The sequence below is a fragment of the Pyricularia oryzae genome, chromosome 3 (genome assembly GCF_000002495.2).
Source record: "Pyricularia oryzae 70-15 chromosome 3, whole genome shotgun sequence".
Classification (NCBI taxonomy): domain Eukaryota; kingdom Fungi; phylum Ascomycota; class Sordariomycetes; order Magnaporthales; family Pyriculariaceae; genus Pyricularia; species Pyricularia oryzae.
The window spans coordinates 6544338-6563254 of NC_017849.1; the positions used below are offsets into that span (position 1 = coordinate 6544338).

Here is an 18917-nt window from a genome sequence, read left to right on the forward strand (position 1 = left end):
AAAATAATTATATACCCAGAAATAAAAAAAATAAGGACCTACGACGCGAATCCAGCAAATTAAAAAATTAGGATAGCTAAACGGCACAGGGTACCAAACGGCGATAATAAAAACGGAATAAAAAACCCTAAACGTTATATAAAATACGATAGCAATATACGAATATATATTTTTCGATATACGATTTAATAATAGATTTATACGAGCATTTTTCGACAATAAAACATAAAACAATTATATTTTACCAAAGGTTATAATAAAACGACGGATATTTTGGTAATAAAAAAAAACCATACCAATTGCAAACCGTGGAAAAAAGGCAATTTTTTACGGGAACGGTATTATCGAAATAAAGACCGTATACCTTTGGATGGAAAACTATTGTCACGGGCAGGCAGGGCGGACAGGTAGGTGCGGGCGATCAGGTAACAGGACAGAGTATATTGGCTATCTAGTCTTCCAGGTACAGGGTAGCAGGTGGTTGTTGACGAAGACGTAGCTCGAGGAGCTACATATCGGAGACTGCAGAGATTTCGCGTAGATATACGCGCGCGAGGCGCTCGGCCCTCGCGCCTTCACGTGACAGGGGTCATGACTAAGCGACAGCCCAGTGGCTGTCCTTCAGGTCTGTGACATATATACGAAAAAAAGCACATCGATTTATACCGAAACGACCAATTAGTACAATTTCCCGGATTGCCATTTCAGGCATAAATCCGATATTTTATAGGACCAATTAATGCAATTTTTGGAAACCATCCGACTTTGGACACCAAATACCTTTAATACGCAAAAATCTTTTGGGCAAAATATTTCCAAAACAATTGTGGATTCCATTTAAATAGGAAAATAATCCACAATTTTTTCCCACGACGACGCAAAATAACAAACATTTACGAAATATATACTATAACCGATCTACCAAATTGGGAAATTAAAATAAAATTTAATATTAAACCAGCCGCAATTTTTACGCCTAACGACAATTATCCCATAGCGTATTGCAACCAAAAACAGTTTTTATGGTATAAATGCACCCGAAACGTATATAAAATATATATATTAGCCAAAATACAGGCCTGGTACGAACAGAAATTACGGCAACCAGGACCTGCACCAATAACCAAAATTATGTGGAACCCCAACGTACGAAATAACGAAATAACCACGAACGTACGCAAAACATCCGTACCAGCGAAATACCCATTTAATTTAATCGAAATAAAAAATAGCCGCATACCCAGGGCTAAAAAAAATAAGGACCCACGACGCGAGTCCAGCAAATTAAAAAATTAAAACAGTTAAACGGTATAGGGCACCGAACGGCGATAACAGGAACGGAACCAAAAACCCTAAACGTTATATAGGATACGATAGCAATATATAAATATATGTTTTTCGATATACGACTCGATAATAGGCCCATATAAACATTTTTCGACAGTGGAATATAAGGCAATTATATTTTACTAAAGGTCGTAGCGAAACAACGGATATTTTGGCAGCAAAAAAAAACTATACCAATTGCAAACCGTGGAAGGAAAGGTAATTTTATACGGGAACGGTACCATCGAAACAAAAACCGTATACCTTTGGATGGAAAGTTATGGACGAAAGGAACAAATTATTTTAGATATTACGGAAATAAGGGATAAAAACGTGATATTAGGAATTTCCTGGTTTAGAAAAAGCAATCCCCGGATAGATTGGATAACCGGCCAAATCCAATGGGAAAAGCCGTTAGTTTTTGAAGGAAAATCCGAAAAACGGATTTTACGCAACGAATGTAGGGTATAGGAGCGAAATTAATAAAAAATTATGGCGCTATTAAGGAAAAACGAGCCACGCCTGGAACTAATATCGGAAAAATCGCGATTATCCATAAACGAAAAACGATCGAATTTTATTATATTAATTGACAATATCCCGGCCAAATATCGGATATATGGACGACTATTTAGCCCCGAATTCGAAACAGGATTATCTAAATATAATCCGTTCGACCACGAAATACCATTAAAAAAAGGAATATAGCCCAAATTTTACAAAATATACGGCTTAAACCCAATATAGATGGAGGTATTAAATAAATATTTCGCAAAAAACCTCAAAAAAGGTTATATTAAACCATTATTATTACCAGCAGGATACCCAATCCTTTTCGTACCAAAAAAAAACGGAAAATTACAATTATGCGTGGATTACAAACAATTAAACGATATTATTATAAAAAATTACTATCCATTCCCACTAATAGGAAAATTCCGAAATATATTTTACTAAATATAATGGTTTATAATATTAAATTTTAAAGGAATATATAATTTAATTCGCATAAAGGAAAGCGAAAAATGGAAAACAGCGTTTCGCACCCGACAAGGATATTATAAATACCTAATAATGCTTTTCGGTTTTATTAACGCCCCAATAACCTTCCAAACCATAATTAACCACGTTTTCCGGGAATGCCTAAATATTTTCGTCGTTATTTACCTGGACGATATCCTTGTTTTTTCCAAAACGTTGGAAAAATATAAATAATACGTTTACACCGTTTTACAAAAGCTACAAAACGCTAAATTTTTAATTAAATCCGAAAAATGTTTTTTTTACAGCAAACAAATTAATTTCCTGGAATATATTATCGCTTTTGGAGAAATTAGGATGGAGGAATCGAAAATCCAAATAATAAAAAAATGGTTTTAACCACAGAACGTAAAAAACGTTCGGGTATTTTTCGGATTTGTAAATTTTTACAAAAAATTTATTAAGGGATATGGCGCGATTGCCACCCCATTAACCAATATAATTAAAAAGGATTTAGAATTCCAGTGGACGGAATAAACATAACAGGCCTTTAAACAGCTACGAAACGTAATAACCAAAAAACCAATTTTTAAAATACCAGATCCAACGAAACCTTTTGAAATTGAAACCGACGTATCGGATTATATAATCGGAGGACAATTTAATTAGCGAAACGAAAAAAAACGGTTGCATTTTTGCGCCTTTTTTTTCACAAAAATTATATAAACCAGAATTTAATTACCAGATTTACGACAAAAAATTTATGGCCATTATTCGAACATTTGAAAAATGGAAACCACAATTATCCGGAATTAAATACGAAATATTAATTTACACGGACCATAAAAACCTAACCCATTTTACCACCAGTAAAATATTAAACAAACGGCAAATTAAATGGTTAAAATTCCTGTTAAAATTCCATTTTAGGATTATTTACCGAAAAAGGACGGAAAACGGCAGGGCCGACGCTTTTAGCCGAAAATCAAATTACGAAAACATAATATCAGAGGAAATACGGGTTATTTTTACCATAAACGGAAACGGAAACCTTTTACCAGCATACCGGAGTTTTATAATAATAAATACGGTAATTATACCAGAAAAAATACGGAAAATCCACGAAAGCAAAGTTTACGGACACCAAAAAATTTCCAAAATATGGAAACGGCTAAAACAATATTATAATTTCCGAGGAATGCGATAAAAAATACGAGAAATTATTAAAAATTGCGAATTTTGTGCCAAAAACAAATCCGCAAAATATAAACTTTACGGATTCCTACAACCTTTACCAGCCCCCAACAAGGTATGGCAAACTATTACAATGGATTTTATCGTTAAATTACCTCCTTCGGAAAAACCATTTATTAAGACCAAATACGATAATATATTGGTTATAGTGGATAAATTTACCAAATACGCCTATTTCCTACCATATAAAAAAAACAGCAACGCCGAAAAAATCGCCTACATATTTCTACAAATGATTGTTAACAATTACGGATTTCCAAAAAGCATTATTACAAACAGAAACAAATTTTTTACATTAAGATTTTGGAAATCCCTGATGGAATAACTAGGAATAAACCATAAATTATCCACAATATTCCACCCACAGACGGACGGACAAATAAAACGAGCCAACCAAATATTGGAATAATGTCACGGGCAGGCAGGGCGGACAGGTAGGTGCGGGCGATCAGGTAACAGGACAGAGTATATTGGCTATCTAGTCTTCCAGGTACAGGGTAGCAGGTGGTTGTTGACGAAGACGTAGCTCGAGGAGCTACATATCGGAGACTGCAGAGATTTCGCGTAGATATACGCGCGCGAGGCGCTCGGCCCTCGCGCCTTCACGTGACAGGGGTCATGACTAAGCGACAGCCCAGTGGCTGTCCTTCAGGTCTGTGACAGTATTCCCCCCTTCCAGGCCGAGCTCCGTCACGGCCGGGGCCCGGGCTTATGGGGGTATCGACGGTGGAAATTCTTTACCAATTGAGCAGCGTTTTCCAGGTAATCGGCAGGTTCAGTCGTGGGTTCGCTATATCCAGCCCAACGGACGATATATTTCAGCCGGCGGCCTCCTCGGCCGCGGGTTTCCCAAAAGGAGTCGAGGATCTCTTCGACTTCGTATTCTCTCTCACCTTCCACTTCCAAATGGGGTGGCGGTGCAGGTTGTTGGCCCGGCAGGGGCTCAACGTCAGCAGGTTTTAGTCGGTTTATATTGAAAACAGGGTGTACTCTCATAGACGACGGCAGGTCCAAACGGTAGGCGTACGGGCTAATCACTTCAGAAATTCGGAAGGGTCCCAAGTTCTTCCAATCCAGTTTCTTCTGCGGGCGGGCGGTCTGGATGTTCCGTGCGTCTAACCATACATATTGGCCGACGGTAAGCCGGCGGGCCGGGGTACGGTGTCGGTTCGCCTGTTCTTCGTAACGGGCTTGGGCGGCGGTCATTTCGGCGCGGGCTTGTTCCAGAATGGCTTCCATTCGGGCGGCTAGCTTTTCGGCATCCCGCTGGGCGGGCAAAGGCTGGTTCAGGGGTACCGGCTCGAATCCCATGCGGGGATGGAATCCGTAAGTCGCGTAAAACGGGGAGGTTCCGGTGGTCTCGGACTTGTGGGAGTTGGCTGTGAATTCGGCGAGGGGAAGCCAACTTTCCCAATCATCTTGCAGGTAGGCCACATAAGCTCTCAAATATTGTTCCAGGGACGCGTTAAAACGCTCGGTCTGTCCGTCAGTCTCGGGGTGGTGAGCAGTGGATAGCAGGCTGTCGATTTTCAAACGGGTTGTCAGGTGTTTCCAAAACTTCGACACGAATTGGGTGCCTCTATCCGAAACTATCGTCAGGGGCAACCCGTGTAGTTTCCATACGTGGTGTAGGTACAGGTTGGCGGTGTCCTCGGCATTGCAGGTCCCTTTACAAGGGACGAAGTGTCTCATCTTAGTCAGGCGGTCTACGACCACTAGGATGGCGTCGTGGCCGTTGCTTTGCGGCAAATGTGTGATAAAATCCATCGACAGGTGTTGCCATGAGCGTTCAGGAGTGGGCAGGGGTCGCAGGAGGCCCTGGTGGCCTTCGCGGGACGGGTTGATTCGGCGGCAGGTCTGGCATTTCTTTACCCATAATGATACGTAATGTAGCATTCCGGGCCAGTAATATTCTCGGGACAGCAGGTCGTAGGTTTTTGCTTTGCCGGGGTGACCGGCGACGGGGGAGTCGTGGCAGCGGCGCAGGATCTCGGCTTTCAGATTATTCGAATCGGGTACGTACAGTCTATTGCGGTAATACAAATAGCCGGATCGTTCTTCGCATTCGGCCAATTGCAGCTTGGGGTGGCGGTCGGCGCCTGTCCTCAACGCTTCTAGGGCAGATTGCGTTATCGGGTCGGATTCGTATCCGGCGTCTAGTAGCTCTATCAGGTGTCTTGGCAATAGGGGTTTGTTTTGGCGGATTATGGGTTGTAACCGGGTGGGGCGGGCAGGTAAATTGTGTTCTTTCAGTACGACTTGTGTTTGGTGCTTAAGTCGTTCATCCCCCTCCTCAGGCATATCCTCTGACCTCCTGGTTAGTGCGTCGGGCTTCGCTCCTTGTTTCCCGGGTCGGTAGGTGATACGGAAATTAAATCTTGACAGGAATTCGGCCCATCGGGCTTGTCGGCGGTTGAGCATTTTCGTCGTCGTGAAATATTCCAGGTTGCGGTGGTCCGTAATTACTTGGACCGGGGACGACGTCCCTTCGAGTTCCGGGCGCCATTCTTCAAAACAGCGGATAATGGCTAGCAATTCTTTGTCGTAAATCTCGTAATTGCATTCGGTAGCTGTGTGTTTTTTCGAAAAGAACGCGACGGGGCGGAGTATTCCGTCGTCGCCGTATTGTGACAATATTCCCGCAGAAACATAATCGGAAGCGTCGGTCTCCAGGATCACATCCTTTTCCCAATCGAAGTGCGCCAGTACGGGGGCTTCGGTAAACTTTCTCTTCAGCAGTCGGAAGGCGGTTTCGCAGGCGCTATTCCATTCGAATGCGACGTCTTTCTTGGTCAATCTCGTCAAAGGGGCTACGATCTTTGAGAAATCTCGGATAAAGCGCCGGTAAAAGTTGCCAAACCCCAAAAATGCTTGTACGTCAGTAAGCTTTTTGGGTGTTTGCCAGTCCAGGACAGCGGTGATTTTTTCAGGGTCCATTTTTACGCCTTCGACGCCGACCAGCAGGCCCAGGAACTTGGTTTCCGTCACGAAGAATTCGCACTTCGCGGCGTTGGCGTATAGCCCGGCTTTCCTCAGGGCTTCCAGTACGAGTTTCAAATGTTCTTCGTGTTCTGTTCGGGTGCGGCTATAAATCAAAATGTCGTCCAGGTAGGCTGTACAAAATACGTCTAAGTATTCGCGCAGGGAGTCGTTTATATATCTCTGGAACGTCGCGGGGGCTCCCGTTAGCCCGAAAGGCATGACTAGGCTCTCGTATAAGCCGAATCTCGTGCGGAATGCCGTCAGGTATTCTTCCCCCTTTTTAATCCGAATATTGTTAAAAGCGGAAACGATATCGATTTTCGAGAAGAATTTCATGCCGGCCAGGTTGTTCAGGGTCTCTCGGACTAGCGGCAGCGGGTAACGGTCTTTTACGGTAATGTTATTCAGCGCGCGGTAATCCACGCAAAACCTCAACCCTCCTCCCTGCTTCTTCACGAACAAAACGGGCGAGGCGACGGATGACGAACTGGGTCTGATAAACCCTTTTCTCAACTCTGCGGTCAGCCATTCCTTAAGGGCTATCAGCTCTTCGCGGGACATGGCGTACAGGGGGCCGAACGGCGGCGTTTTTCCTTCTATAAGCGGGATATGGTGGTCGGACGGTCGGTGTGGGGGCAGCTTCTCGGCTTCTTGCGGGGAAAATACGTCCGCGAATTCCCGGATTGTTTCGGGCAGGGTCGGCCCGTTCCTATTTTGGGGGTCGGCGGCTAGGACCTCATCAATCTGTTTCAAGGTTACGGCGTACAGTCGGCAGGATCGGCGGCGGGCGTACATGCTCGCGGCTTGCAGGGAGATAGGGGCGATATCCATTTCGCGGAGGGACGGCGGTCGGTCAGCCTGGTACTGGGGGCGGCTTTTTTTTGGTACGGCGTGTAAAGCTTTAACCTTCTCCGGTTTGTCGGGCATATTGCAGTGTCGGCGGCAATAGTCGCTGTCAAACGTAATAACGTGTGACGCGAATCCAATCGTTGGGTCGTGCTGCTTTAGCCAAGGCATTCCTAACACAATGGGGTAATGGGCTAGCTGTGTAACGAAAAACAGCGCGTTTTTCTGGATGTGGTCCTTGATTCTCAATTGTCCTCGGACATAATGGGTGCACTTCCCACTTTCGGCGGTCCTTCCGTCGAATACTTCGATGTCGAATGGGTTTCGCAGCGGATACATTTGTAGTTGGCGTTCTTCGGCCCATCCTTGGTCGAGGAAGCATTTTCCTTCCGCACCGCAATCGGTGAGGGCATAGGTTGGGAGGTTTTGGCCCCCCACTGTCAGTTCGGCAGGCAGGATCATCAGGTCGGATCGTTGGTTATATTCCTCTTCAACGGGGAACCCGTGAACGGCGGCGGCAGAGATGCGGATCGCCGGCGGTCTATGCGCGGCCTTGGCGGCCTGGGGGCGACTTATCCCAGGCGGGCTCCGTTTTTCGAACTTCGGCTGCTGGAGCGGCTGGCGTCCGAGCCGCGGCGGGGGTTTTTAGGGAGTTTGGTTTGTATTTGGCGCGGGGACCTGGACCTGGACCTGGATCGTTCGATTCCGGCCTGGTGCAGCCGCGTGCGGCGGGTATCCGGTTCCGGGCATTTGGCAACGAAATGTTCTTGGGATCCACAACGGTAACATAGCATGTTTTCCTTGCGGTTGTGGCGGCGTTGGCTGCTCAGGTCCATAGGGTCGTTAAGCGGGAGCTCCGCGTTTGGCTTGGGGGCGGCCCGCGGTATGTCGGGTTGGGTTCGGGGAGCCGCGCGCGCGGGGGGCGCTGCGGCCCGAGGGGTACGTGTCTGTCTATTTTTATACTGCTGGTGCTGGCGGTAGCGGTTATCCAAGCTTTGCAGGTGTCGGGTGAATTCGTGGTATTGGCGAGATGGGGCGGGGTTGTGGAGGAGCATGTCCTGGAGCTCTTCCGATATTCCCTGGAATAAAAGAGGGGGGAGGGCATCCTCCGGCATTTCTCCTTCCAAAGACAGGCGTTGGAACTCCGACAGATACTCGGCGAAATCTACGTTCCGCTGCTTCAGGGCATATAGTTTGTTTTGTGCGTTTTGGACGTGGTCGGGGTCCCCGAATGCCTCCTCTAGGTATTGGAGGAGATCCGTATAATCTCCGAATTGGGGTGTGCCTCCGACCATTTTGGGCAGGATCAGGTTGTACGCTTTACCGGACAGTCGACCGGCTACATAAATCAGGCGTGATTCGGGGTTGGGGAAGCGGTCTTTGTTTGAGGTCATTTTCCCCCGGATTTGGGTGGCGAAGCGGCGGAGGTCGGAGCGGGCGCCCGTAAATTTATCGGGGTCTGGAAGTCGTTCAGAAAGGCGGGCGGAGGCGGGATGTTCGGAAGCAGGCGGCGGAGTCGTTCCCATAGGAGTAACCATAAGGGGTTTAACAGGCGTGTTGGTAGTTGGGGCGGGGGTGGTTATGTGTACCGTGGGTAGCGTTACGGTCCGAACTTCCTTCAGTTCGGACCGTGTTTTCTCTAATTCGGCGAAAGCGGCATCCCGGGAGGTTATGGCGGAGGCCTTTTCCATGGCCATGGCCAGAATGTCGGCCTGCGCCTTGTCGCGGACACGGTCCGTTTCGGCGCGGGCGCGTTGGGTCTCGGCTTCCTGCATTTCTAGGCAGGAGTTCAGGCGGACGTTGCTATCGTGCAATAGTTGCAGCTTTTGGTAGGAATCGGAGATGTAAGACACCCATTGTTCAGGGTGTCCTTGTAGGTGTTCGATCAGTTCCTCGGTCGAATCGGTTAAGATCGGGGGTTGCAGTGACGCAGGCATCGCGGGCACCTAATGAAGGAGCTACGTAATGTCACGGGCAGGCAGGGCGGACAGGTAGGTGCGGGCGATCAGGTAACAGGACAGAGTATATTGGCTATCTAGTCTTCCAGGTACAGGGTAGCAGGTGGTTGTTGACGAAGACGTAGCTCGAGGAGCTACATATCGGAGACTGCAGAGATTTCGCGTAGATATACGCGCGCGAGGCGCTCGGCCCTCGCGCCTTCACGTGACAGGGGTCATGACTAAGCGACAGCCCAGTGGCTGTCCTTCAGGTCTGTGACAAATAATACCTAAAATATTATATGAATTACAAATAAAATAATTGGGTACGGTTGTTACCCACAGCATAATTCGTTTATAATAATTTAAAAAAACGAAAATACCAAAATAACCCCGTTTTACGCCAATTATGGATTTAACCCTATAACGTACAGAAAACCAAAAATTACAATTACGGCACCGCGAGCCGATAAATAAACGAGCGAATTACGACAATTATATAAAAAATTCCAACAGAAATTAAAATTCGTACGAAAAAGAATAATAAAATACGCTAATTAGTATCGGATAAAGGGACCATCCTTTAAAAAGGGAAATAACGTTTATTTTATTCGACGCAATATTAAAATACAACGACCCAATAGCAAATTTAATTTTAAGAAGTTTGGACCTTTTAAAATTAGCAAAAAAATTAACGATACCAATTACAAATTGTTATTACCAAATATTATAAAAATTTACCCCACATTTTACGTATTATTACTGGAACCGGCATTATACGGTACCAGTATATAAAAAACGATCGAAATCGACGCAAAACAAACCTATAACGTTAAACAAATATTCGACCATAAACGAAACTACGGTAAAATAAAATACTTTGTTAAATGGGAAAATTATGGGTATGTCACAGACCTGAAGGACAGCCACTGGGCTGTCGCTTAGTCATGACCCCTGTCACGTGAAGGCGCGAGGGCCGAGCGCCTCGCGCGCGTATATCTACGCGAAATCTCTGCAGTCTCCGATATGTAGCTCCTCGAGCTACGTCTTCGTCAACAACCACCTGCTACCCCGTACCTGGAAGACTAGATAGCCAATATACTCTGTCCTGTTACCTGATCGCCCGCACCTACCTGTCCGCCCTGCCTGCCCGTGACATTACGTAGCTCCTTCATTAGGTGCCCGCGATGCCTGCGTCACTGCAACCCCCGATCTTAACCGATTCGACCGAGGAACTGATCGAACACCTACAAGGACACCCTGAACAATGGGTGTCTTACATCTCCGATTCCTACCAAAAGCTGCAACTATTGCACGATAGCAACGTCCGCCTGAACTCCTGCCTAGAAATGCAGGAAGCCGAGACCCAACGCGCCCGCGCCGAAACGGACCGTGTCCGCGACAAGGCGCAGGCCGACATTCTGGCCATGGCCATGGAAAAGGCCTCCGCCATAACCTCCCGGGATGCCGCTTTCGCCGAATTAGAGAAAACACGGTCCGAACTGAAGGAAGTTCGGACCGTAACGCTACCCACGGTACACATAACCACCCCCGCCCCAACTACCAACACGCCTGTTGAACCCCTTATGGTTACTCCTATGGGAACGACTCCGCCGCCTGCTTCCGAACATCCCGCCTCCGCCCGCCTTTCTGAACGACTTCCAGACCCCGATAAATTTACGGGCGCCCGCTCCGACCTCCGCCGCTTCGCCACCCAAATCCGGGGGAAAATGACCTCAAACAAAGACCGCTTCCCCAACCCCGAATCACGCCTGATTTATGTAGCCGGTCGACTGTCCGGTAAAGCGTACAACCTGATCCTGCCCAAAATGGTCGGAGGCACACCCCAATTCGGAGATTATACGGATCTCCTCCAATACCTAGAGGAGGCATTCGGGGACCCCGACCACGTCCAAAACGCACAAAACAAATTATACGCCCTGAAGCAGCGGAACGTAGATTTCGCCGAGTATCTGTCGGAGTTCCAACGCCTGTCTCTGGAAGGAGAAATGCCGGAGGATGCCCTCCCCCCTCTTCTATTCCAGGGAATATCGGAAGAGCTCCAGGACATGCTCCTCCACAACCCCGCCCCATCCCGCCAGTACCACGAATTTACCCGACACCTGCAAAGCTTGGATAACCGCTACCGCCAGCACCAGCAGTATAAAAACAGACAGACACGTACCCCTCGGACCGCAGCGCCCCCCGCGCGCGCGGCCCCCCGGACCCAAACCGACATACCGCGGGCCGCCCCCAAGCCAAACGCGGAATTTCCGTTTAACGACCCCATGGACCTAAGCAGCCAACGCCGCCACAACCGCAAAGAAAATATGCTATGCTACCGCTGTGGATCCCAAGAACATTTTGTTGCCAAATGCCCAGAACCGGATACCCGCCGCACGCGGCTGCACCAGGCCGGAATCGAACGATCCAGGTCCAGGTCCAGGTCCCCGCGCCAAATACAAACCAAACTCCCTAAAAACCCCCGCCGCGGCTCGGACGCCAGCCGCTCCAGCAGCCGAAGTTCGAAAAACGGAGCCCGCCTGGGATAAGTCGCCCCCAGGCCGCCAAGGCCGCGCATAGACCGCCGGCGATCCGCATCTCTGCCGCCGCCGTTCACGGGTTCCCCGTTGAAGAGGAATATAACCTGTTAATAAAAATGGTGCTAACAGGGGATATAGGGGTAAACCCTAGGTGCGGCGTGGTAAATAACCAGTGCTAAAAGCGCTAAATAATAGGTAGAAATGCACTATAATTTTGGTACTGATAAATAATTGGTTGGGGGAGATTTTGCTTTATTTCCCTTACATACTCTCCGACATCGAAGTGGGGGTCCGCACGCCAGAAAAGGTTCCGGTGCCGCGAATGAATTTCCGAAAAACTAATTTGTATGGGTTTTTGAAAAAACACCCTCATTTGCATACAAACCATCTCTGGGTTTGCATTTAAACGTTGACTTGGTGAAATTTTCAACCCGGTACAGGGTAGCTGACTCGCAGGTGCAGGGTGGGTATTAAACCCGGTACAGGGTAGCTAACCCCACTCGCTGACCTTTAAATTGCATTCCTGCATTAACAAAGTAACGGAATTCCACCATTCCCCACTCCACTTCGGCACTAAATAAAATTGGCTATATACAAATAAAAGTGGGCTTATTACATGCAAAATAATGCATATAATTAACACCCCCTCTCTTTTGCTACTTAATCCAAAAATAAAGTCGGAAAAGAAAAGTACGTAAAATAAAACCCCCAAAACAAAAAAACAAAAGAAATTCCCCCTTGTGTCCCAACCCAACTCGAACCCCCGGTGCGAACCCCCTGGATGAATAAGCCCTTTGTACCAAACCCCCGATTGACTGAACCCCCGAATTGAAAAAGACCCCCAGAATTGTAACAACCCCCGGATTCGAACCCACGACCTACAGATTATAACCAACGGAACTTACTACTAAGCCAGGTAGCTAATCTGGCTGTTCGTTGTTGTGGATCCCAGAAAAGTTTAATATATAGGGTAGATTAAAAATCGCTAGGTCGCCCAAAACGCGAGCTAATTAAATTCGGATTCGACTTCGGGTATAAGGTCGGTATAAGTTGCTTAATAATCAACCTGAGCAGGGTAGGTTTGGGTAGATCGGTTGGTGTCGGGCTAACAAAAATCCAATAATTGCAAACAAAGGAGAAAAATGGTGGTAGTTAGCTAACGAACTAACTAGGTGCCCTACAATTCAATAGGTAAAAACTAAGTTTACAGGGGTTTTAACCCTATAAGCTCTAAAAAAACCTTGTGAATTGGAAGCGTTAGGGGCTTTGTAAGGCCGTCAGCGGGCATTTGTTTGGATTCCAGGTATTTTAGGGTCACTAATCCTTCTGTAACTAACTCCCTTACGTAGTGAAATTTTAATAACGTATGTTTAGTACGTTGGTGGTGCGTAGGGTTGTGTGCGTTAGCTATAGAGCCTGTATTATCTCCAAATATTGCAATAGGGCCTTTTACAGGTAGTCCAATCTCTGTAAATAGGCTTTTAAGCCACTGTGCTTCACGCAGGGCTTCCGCTAAGGCGTCGGTTTCGGCTTCTGGGGTGCTTAAAGCTATAGTACTAGCCTTTTTGCACTTCCACGTTATAGGGCCCCCAGATAGGGTATACAAATATCCGTAAGTGGATTTTGAATCTTCCCTAGCCCCGGCAAAATCGCTGTCACTAAAACCAAGTAATTTTAGGCCTTTAAAACCCCCAATCAAAGAGTTAGGTGGTAAATTAGCTTTAATTACCCTATTTCCGTAGCAGATTGCTAGGGATTTAGTACCTGCTAAGTAGCGAAGTAGGTTTTTTGGCTGCCGTTAAGTGGATTGTAGTGGCTTTCGTTAAAAAACGAGATAACCATTGAACCGCAAAACCGATGTCCGGGCGCGTTAATAGCATTAAATACATTAGGGTGCCGATAATACGCTGTAACAATTTGATTTCTAGCGCATTTACGGGTTTGCCCCCACTATATTTTAGCACACCCGGCTGTAAGGGAACAGAAATAGGTTTGCAATCAGCTAATCCGAACGTTGCTAATGCTTCCTCTATATACTGACTTTGATGGAGCCAAAGCAGGCGGTTAGGCCTGTCCCTTATAATCTGAACGCCTAGAAAATAGGCTGCAGGGCCCCTGTCTTCCAATGCGTATATTTTGTTAAAACGGGCTTTTAAATCCTGAATATATTGCAATTTAGGACCTATTAGCAGGCAATCGTCAACAAAAGTAACAATGAAATGCTTGGATTTAGCATTATAAAAGACAGCTGGATCAGAGATTAGCGGCTTAAAACCTTCTGTAAAAAGTAGGCTTTTTAGCTTTGTTTGCCATTCTCTTGGGCCCTGTTTCAGACCGTATAGCGCCTTTTCCAACAGTATAACTTGCATTTCCTTTGGATTATAGCCCATTTGCACTAAAATTTTAGCGGTAGTAGGGCTGCAAGATCTAGCCCAATCGCTAAAACCCTCTGGAATTTGCAAATAAATATCTACGTCGGTAAGGTCACTATTTAAAAACGCACCGATAAAATCGATTTGTTCTATTTCCCAATTTTGTGCATTAGCTATAGCCAATAATATACGCCAGGTGGGCGGTATACTAGTGCTAGCAAAAGTCTCGATATAATCTAGGCCTTCGACCTGTAAAAACCCCCTAACAACAAGCCTGGCTTTATACTTTATAGGCTTATTATTTTCATCCTTTTTTAATTTAAACACCGGCCGGGTAGAGATTAGTCTACGGCCTGTATGCATTTTAATTTTAGGGATAAAACGGAAGGTTTTTGCAGTAACGATCTGGTCGAATTCAGACGCTAAAGCTGCTAACCATTTAGCACTTTCAGGGCTTTTTAGGGCCTGTTGGTAGCTATTTGGTTCGCCGTCTTTAGTGGGCTTTTTCTTTGTTTTCTTTTGGGTTTGATAACAAAGATAATGCACGTAATCGATATCCATAGGATCTGGGTTTTCGAACTGCGAATTTAACTCCATATTCTGTATTTTAGGTGCCGAAAACACCGGAACTTCCGTTATTTTAGGTGCTGAATTAGGCACCGCTACCGTTATAAGCTCTGGGGGGCGAACAGTAGACTGTACAGGCCAGGGAGGAACTGTAATTGCGGGAGGTAGGGGATTATTATCCACTGGATCCAAAGTTTTGGCGCTGTAGATTTCGTCTTCAGGTTCAGAATTAGAATCCCCCTCTAAATCTGGATTTTCCCCCTCTGAAATCTGTAGCGTTTCCCCTGGAATAGCCAAATTTTCAGCGGGTATACCCTCTAAAATTTTTACGGTAGAGGTTTTATATACGGCCCGTCTGGCGGGGGCGTAAACCAACGCTGTAGAATTGGATAAATGGGCTAAAAGCCTTACTGTTTCCGTTCGGGGAGCCAATTTGTTGGATTTTTGGCGTTTTTCCAGCGGTATAATAGCCTGGCATACGGTACCAATAACCCGATAATGGCCTAAATTAGGCCTGTGTGGTAATCCAGGTTGAAATTCGGAATAAAATTCCTCGTAGGGTGTTAACTCCCTGTTAGTTACCGCTGTACGGTTAACTAAATCAACCACGGCTGACAGTAAATAACACCATAAATATAGTGGTAGACCTGCCGCTAAAATGGTAGACCTTAGCCTATCCAAAATAACCCTAACGGACCGTTCCGTTAGCCCGTTTTGGCCATGGTTGTAGGGGTTGGAGGTGCTAAAATTAACACCTTTACTTGCAAACCAATCTTGAAGCTCTGTATTTACCTCGTGCCCCCCATCAAAATGAAATTTAGTGGGGTAGCGCCCGTACGTAGCTTTTAAAACCTTAAAAAAGCCTTTAATAGCCACTAAAACCGTAGGTCCGGCTTTATTCCGTAGTGAGATCGACCACCGAAAACGTGATTTTCGATCCACTAATAACAAAAATACGGGTTTTTTATTGTGAGGGTTAGGTTTAAGGGTTACTGTATCACCCTCTATGGAATCGAGGATATTAGGGGGTGTAGGGAGTGCCCCTTTATTTGTACGCCTAACAGAGGTGGCTTTAATGCAAGTAATGCAGGTAATAGCCCTAATTTTGTCGAAATTAGGTAGACCGTCTGCGTTTTTAGCGGTCTTTTTAAGCAATAACAACCCTATATGCCCTAAGCGCCTGTGCCATAACAGGGCTTTTTGGGCCTGGATTTCGTCACAATCGCCTGTAATTCCGTCTCCTTCAGCTGTTACCCAACCATCGGTAGTTCGATTTAGGCTTAAAGGGAGGTAATTTACAGGGGCCTGCACTAATTCCGGTACTAAAGGAGGTTCTAACAACGGATTTCTTGTGTGGGAAACCCCCTCTTTTTCGGTATTAGCCCCTTTTGTATTAGGCTGCTTAAAAGGGTCATCTAGCGGCTTACCGGGCCTACGGGGCCCAATCTCACGTGGATTTTCAGGGGTTTTTGCACTAAATTTCTGCATTACAGGTAAATCTACGGTTATATCCTTATTTTGTTTGGGATTTAACACTTCCGTTACCGTATTTTCTCCCGGTTCCGAATCGGTGTAGATTTTATAGTCGTCTTGGTCTTCAGGGACTATATTATTTAGTTTTACCTCCAACGGGGCTGCGTAGCCCTTTGTAACCCCCTGTAAGGTTAGGCTAGAGGCGGTGCTATATTCACCAATTACACAGGCGTAATTCGAAACCGTAGATGTAGTATTTCGAATAAGGATATCGCACCCTTTTACCTCCAAACAGAACGAATTTTTGGCGGTATTTAGGCGTCCCCACGCCTTGCGATCCCGATCGTACAGGGTATTTTTTAATAATACGCCCCCTGTATTGTAGTGTATTAGCCCACTAACGATATTTATTCCAAACGAGGGGATATATAGCACGTTATTTAACGTAACCTCTCTAAATTCGTCAATTTTGGAGCCATACCGGACCTGTATTTTAACAGTTCCAGTGCCAATAGGCCTAACAGGGCCACCTCCGGTACCGATTTCGACTGTTGAGCCGGGGGTATAATCGGTAAAAAATTGCTTATTTGCAAAGATATGGTGCGTGCTACCTGTATCGTACAGGACCGGGTAGCCTAGCCGTCGGGGCTTAGGGTCCCTATTTACGCCGCTTCCAGGCTTCGTCTTAGCCTTAGAATTAGTTGCTAATACCTGTGGTTTTAGCGTTTTACCGGTATAATCGGGTTCCGAATCCGATTCCGAACATAATTCTATAACCCCGCTAATAGCGGAATTAACCTCCTGTTGCAGTGCCCGGTACGGTAAATTACCGCCCGAATCGCCTGCCTGTTCCAGGGCGTTATACGCTGCGCAAACGCTAACGTCACCTGGAATCGAGCCCGTAAATAACTCGAAATCCATTGAAATCATGGAAGTTCCAGCGTTCGATTTGCTGGAATTGGAGGATTTATTATCTTTTGCAATAGCCGAATCCGAATTAGGGGTTGATTTGCCCTTTTTTCGTGATTTGGAGGTGCCGTCCTGCCCATTATTTTCCTTTTTAGCGTCCTTTTTAGCGCCTTTTTTCCCTGATTTTCGACCTTCAGCCCTGTAATTAGTGGCTTTGGCAGTTGTAGAGCCTGAAATCGAATTTTCGGATATAAGGTCCGCCATAAGGTATTGCAAATTTAATCGATCCGAATTTTGGCCTATAGCCTGCAGGGCCCGTTGGGTACTGCGTTGGCGTTCGGTCCAGGTAGGGAACGTCCCCTCCAGGGCCCGTAGGTATTGATTTCGTACATCGATAGGGCTAATTTGCACGTTGGCATTCGCTAATCTAGCTACCAGGGAATTAAAACGGCTGTTAAATTCTGGTATTGACCCTCTAAATTTCGAAAAATTTAGGGCGTGAAATTCCCGATATAGCGAGTCTCTGCTAATTTCGGGTGCAACGGAATAGCTATCTTCCAGGGTCTTATAGGCCGTTACAGGGCTGGAATGCCATGCAATGGATTCTAAAGGTTCCTTGGTTAGGCTGTCTTTAATAAGCAATAATAGGACTGATTGCTCATGTTCCGGTAGGCTATAGCCAATTTCAGGGTTGGAAATAAATTCCGCAGCTTTTATAGCCCTGAATTGTACTATAAGTGCCTGTTTCCACAGGTCGTAATTGCTAGCCCCTACTAATTTGCAATTTTCGGGGAAGGAAAATACCCGTTTTGATAGTTCTTTACCTATCCCGTCACCTAGAATTAGGTTACCGGGTGGATTAGGTGGTGCGGTAGCGGTATTAGCGCTAAAAATCTGTGGGTTGGCCTCCAGATTACCGCTATTGGGGGTATTAATACCCGCAATACCACTAAAACTAGTGGGTTCACCATTTTTCAGCGTCAACAGAGATGTTAACTGTTGAATTGTGTGCTGAAGTTGATCCAATTGCGTAGTTAACGCTTTTAATTGCAGGTCTTGCGCCTGTAATTTAGCGGTTAGAACTTCATTCGGGCTGGATTCAGGGCCCCTATCCGGTGGAATTGGGCCTGGGAGGCCCGACATAGGGCTGTCTTCCATTGTAGGTGTTAATTATATGCATTATTTTGCATGTAATAAGCCCACTTTTATTTGTATATAGCCAATTTTATTTAGTGCCGAAGTGGAGTGGGGAATGGTGGAATTCCGTTACTTTGTTAATGCAGGAATGCAATTTAAAGGTCAGCGAGTGGGGTTAGCTACCCTGTACCGGGTTTAATACCCACCCTGCACCTGCGAGTCAGCTACCCTGTACCGGGTTGAAAATTTCACCAAGTCAACGTTTAAATGCAAACCCAGAGATGGTTTGTATGCAAATGAGGGTGTTTTTTCAAAAACCCATACAAATTAGTTTTTCGGAAATTCATTCGCGGCACCGGAACCTTTTCTGGCGTGCGGACCCCCACTTCGATGTCGGAGAGTATGTAAGGGAAATAAAGCAAAATCTCCCCCAACCAATTATTTATCAGTACCAAAATTATAGTGCATTTCTACCTATTATTTAGCGCTTTTAGCACTGGTTATTTACCACGCCGCACCTAGGGTTTACCCCTATATCCCCTGTTAGCACCATTTTTATTAACAGGTTATGAGCCCGGAAAGGTTCTAGC

At 45.9% G+C, this 18917-nt stretch overlaps 2 protein-coding genes across 2 annotated transcripts; one reads left to right on the forward strand and one right to left on the reverse strand.

Annotated features, from left to right (window-relative positions):
- Positions 1-12016: 12016 nt before the first annotated feature.
- On the reverse strand, positions 12017-12479 carry MGG_16985 (uncharacterized protein; the record flags this gene model as incomplete). The annotated part of the gene is made up of 3 exons (XM_003713202.1): positions 12017-12075; positions 12139-12207; positions 12365-12479. Coding segments are annotated over 3 exons (243 nt in total), but the record flags the coding sequence as incomplete, so codon positions are not given.
- Positions 12480-18386: 5907 nt separating this feature from the next.
- Positions 18387-18849, forward strand: MGG_16986 (uncharacterized protein; the record flags this gene model as incomplete). Its single annotated transcript, XM_003713203.1, has 3 exons — positions 18387-18501; positions 18659-18727; positions 18791-18849. Coding segments are annotated over 3 exons (243 nt in total), but the record flags the coding sequence as incomplete, so codon positions are not given.
- Positions 18850-18917: the final 68 nt, after the last annotated feature.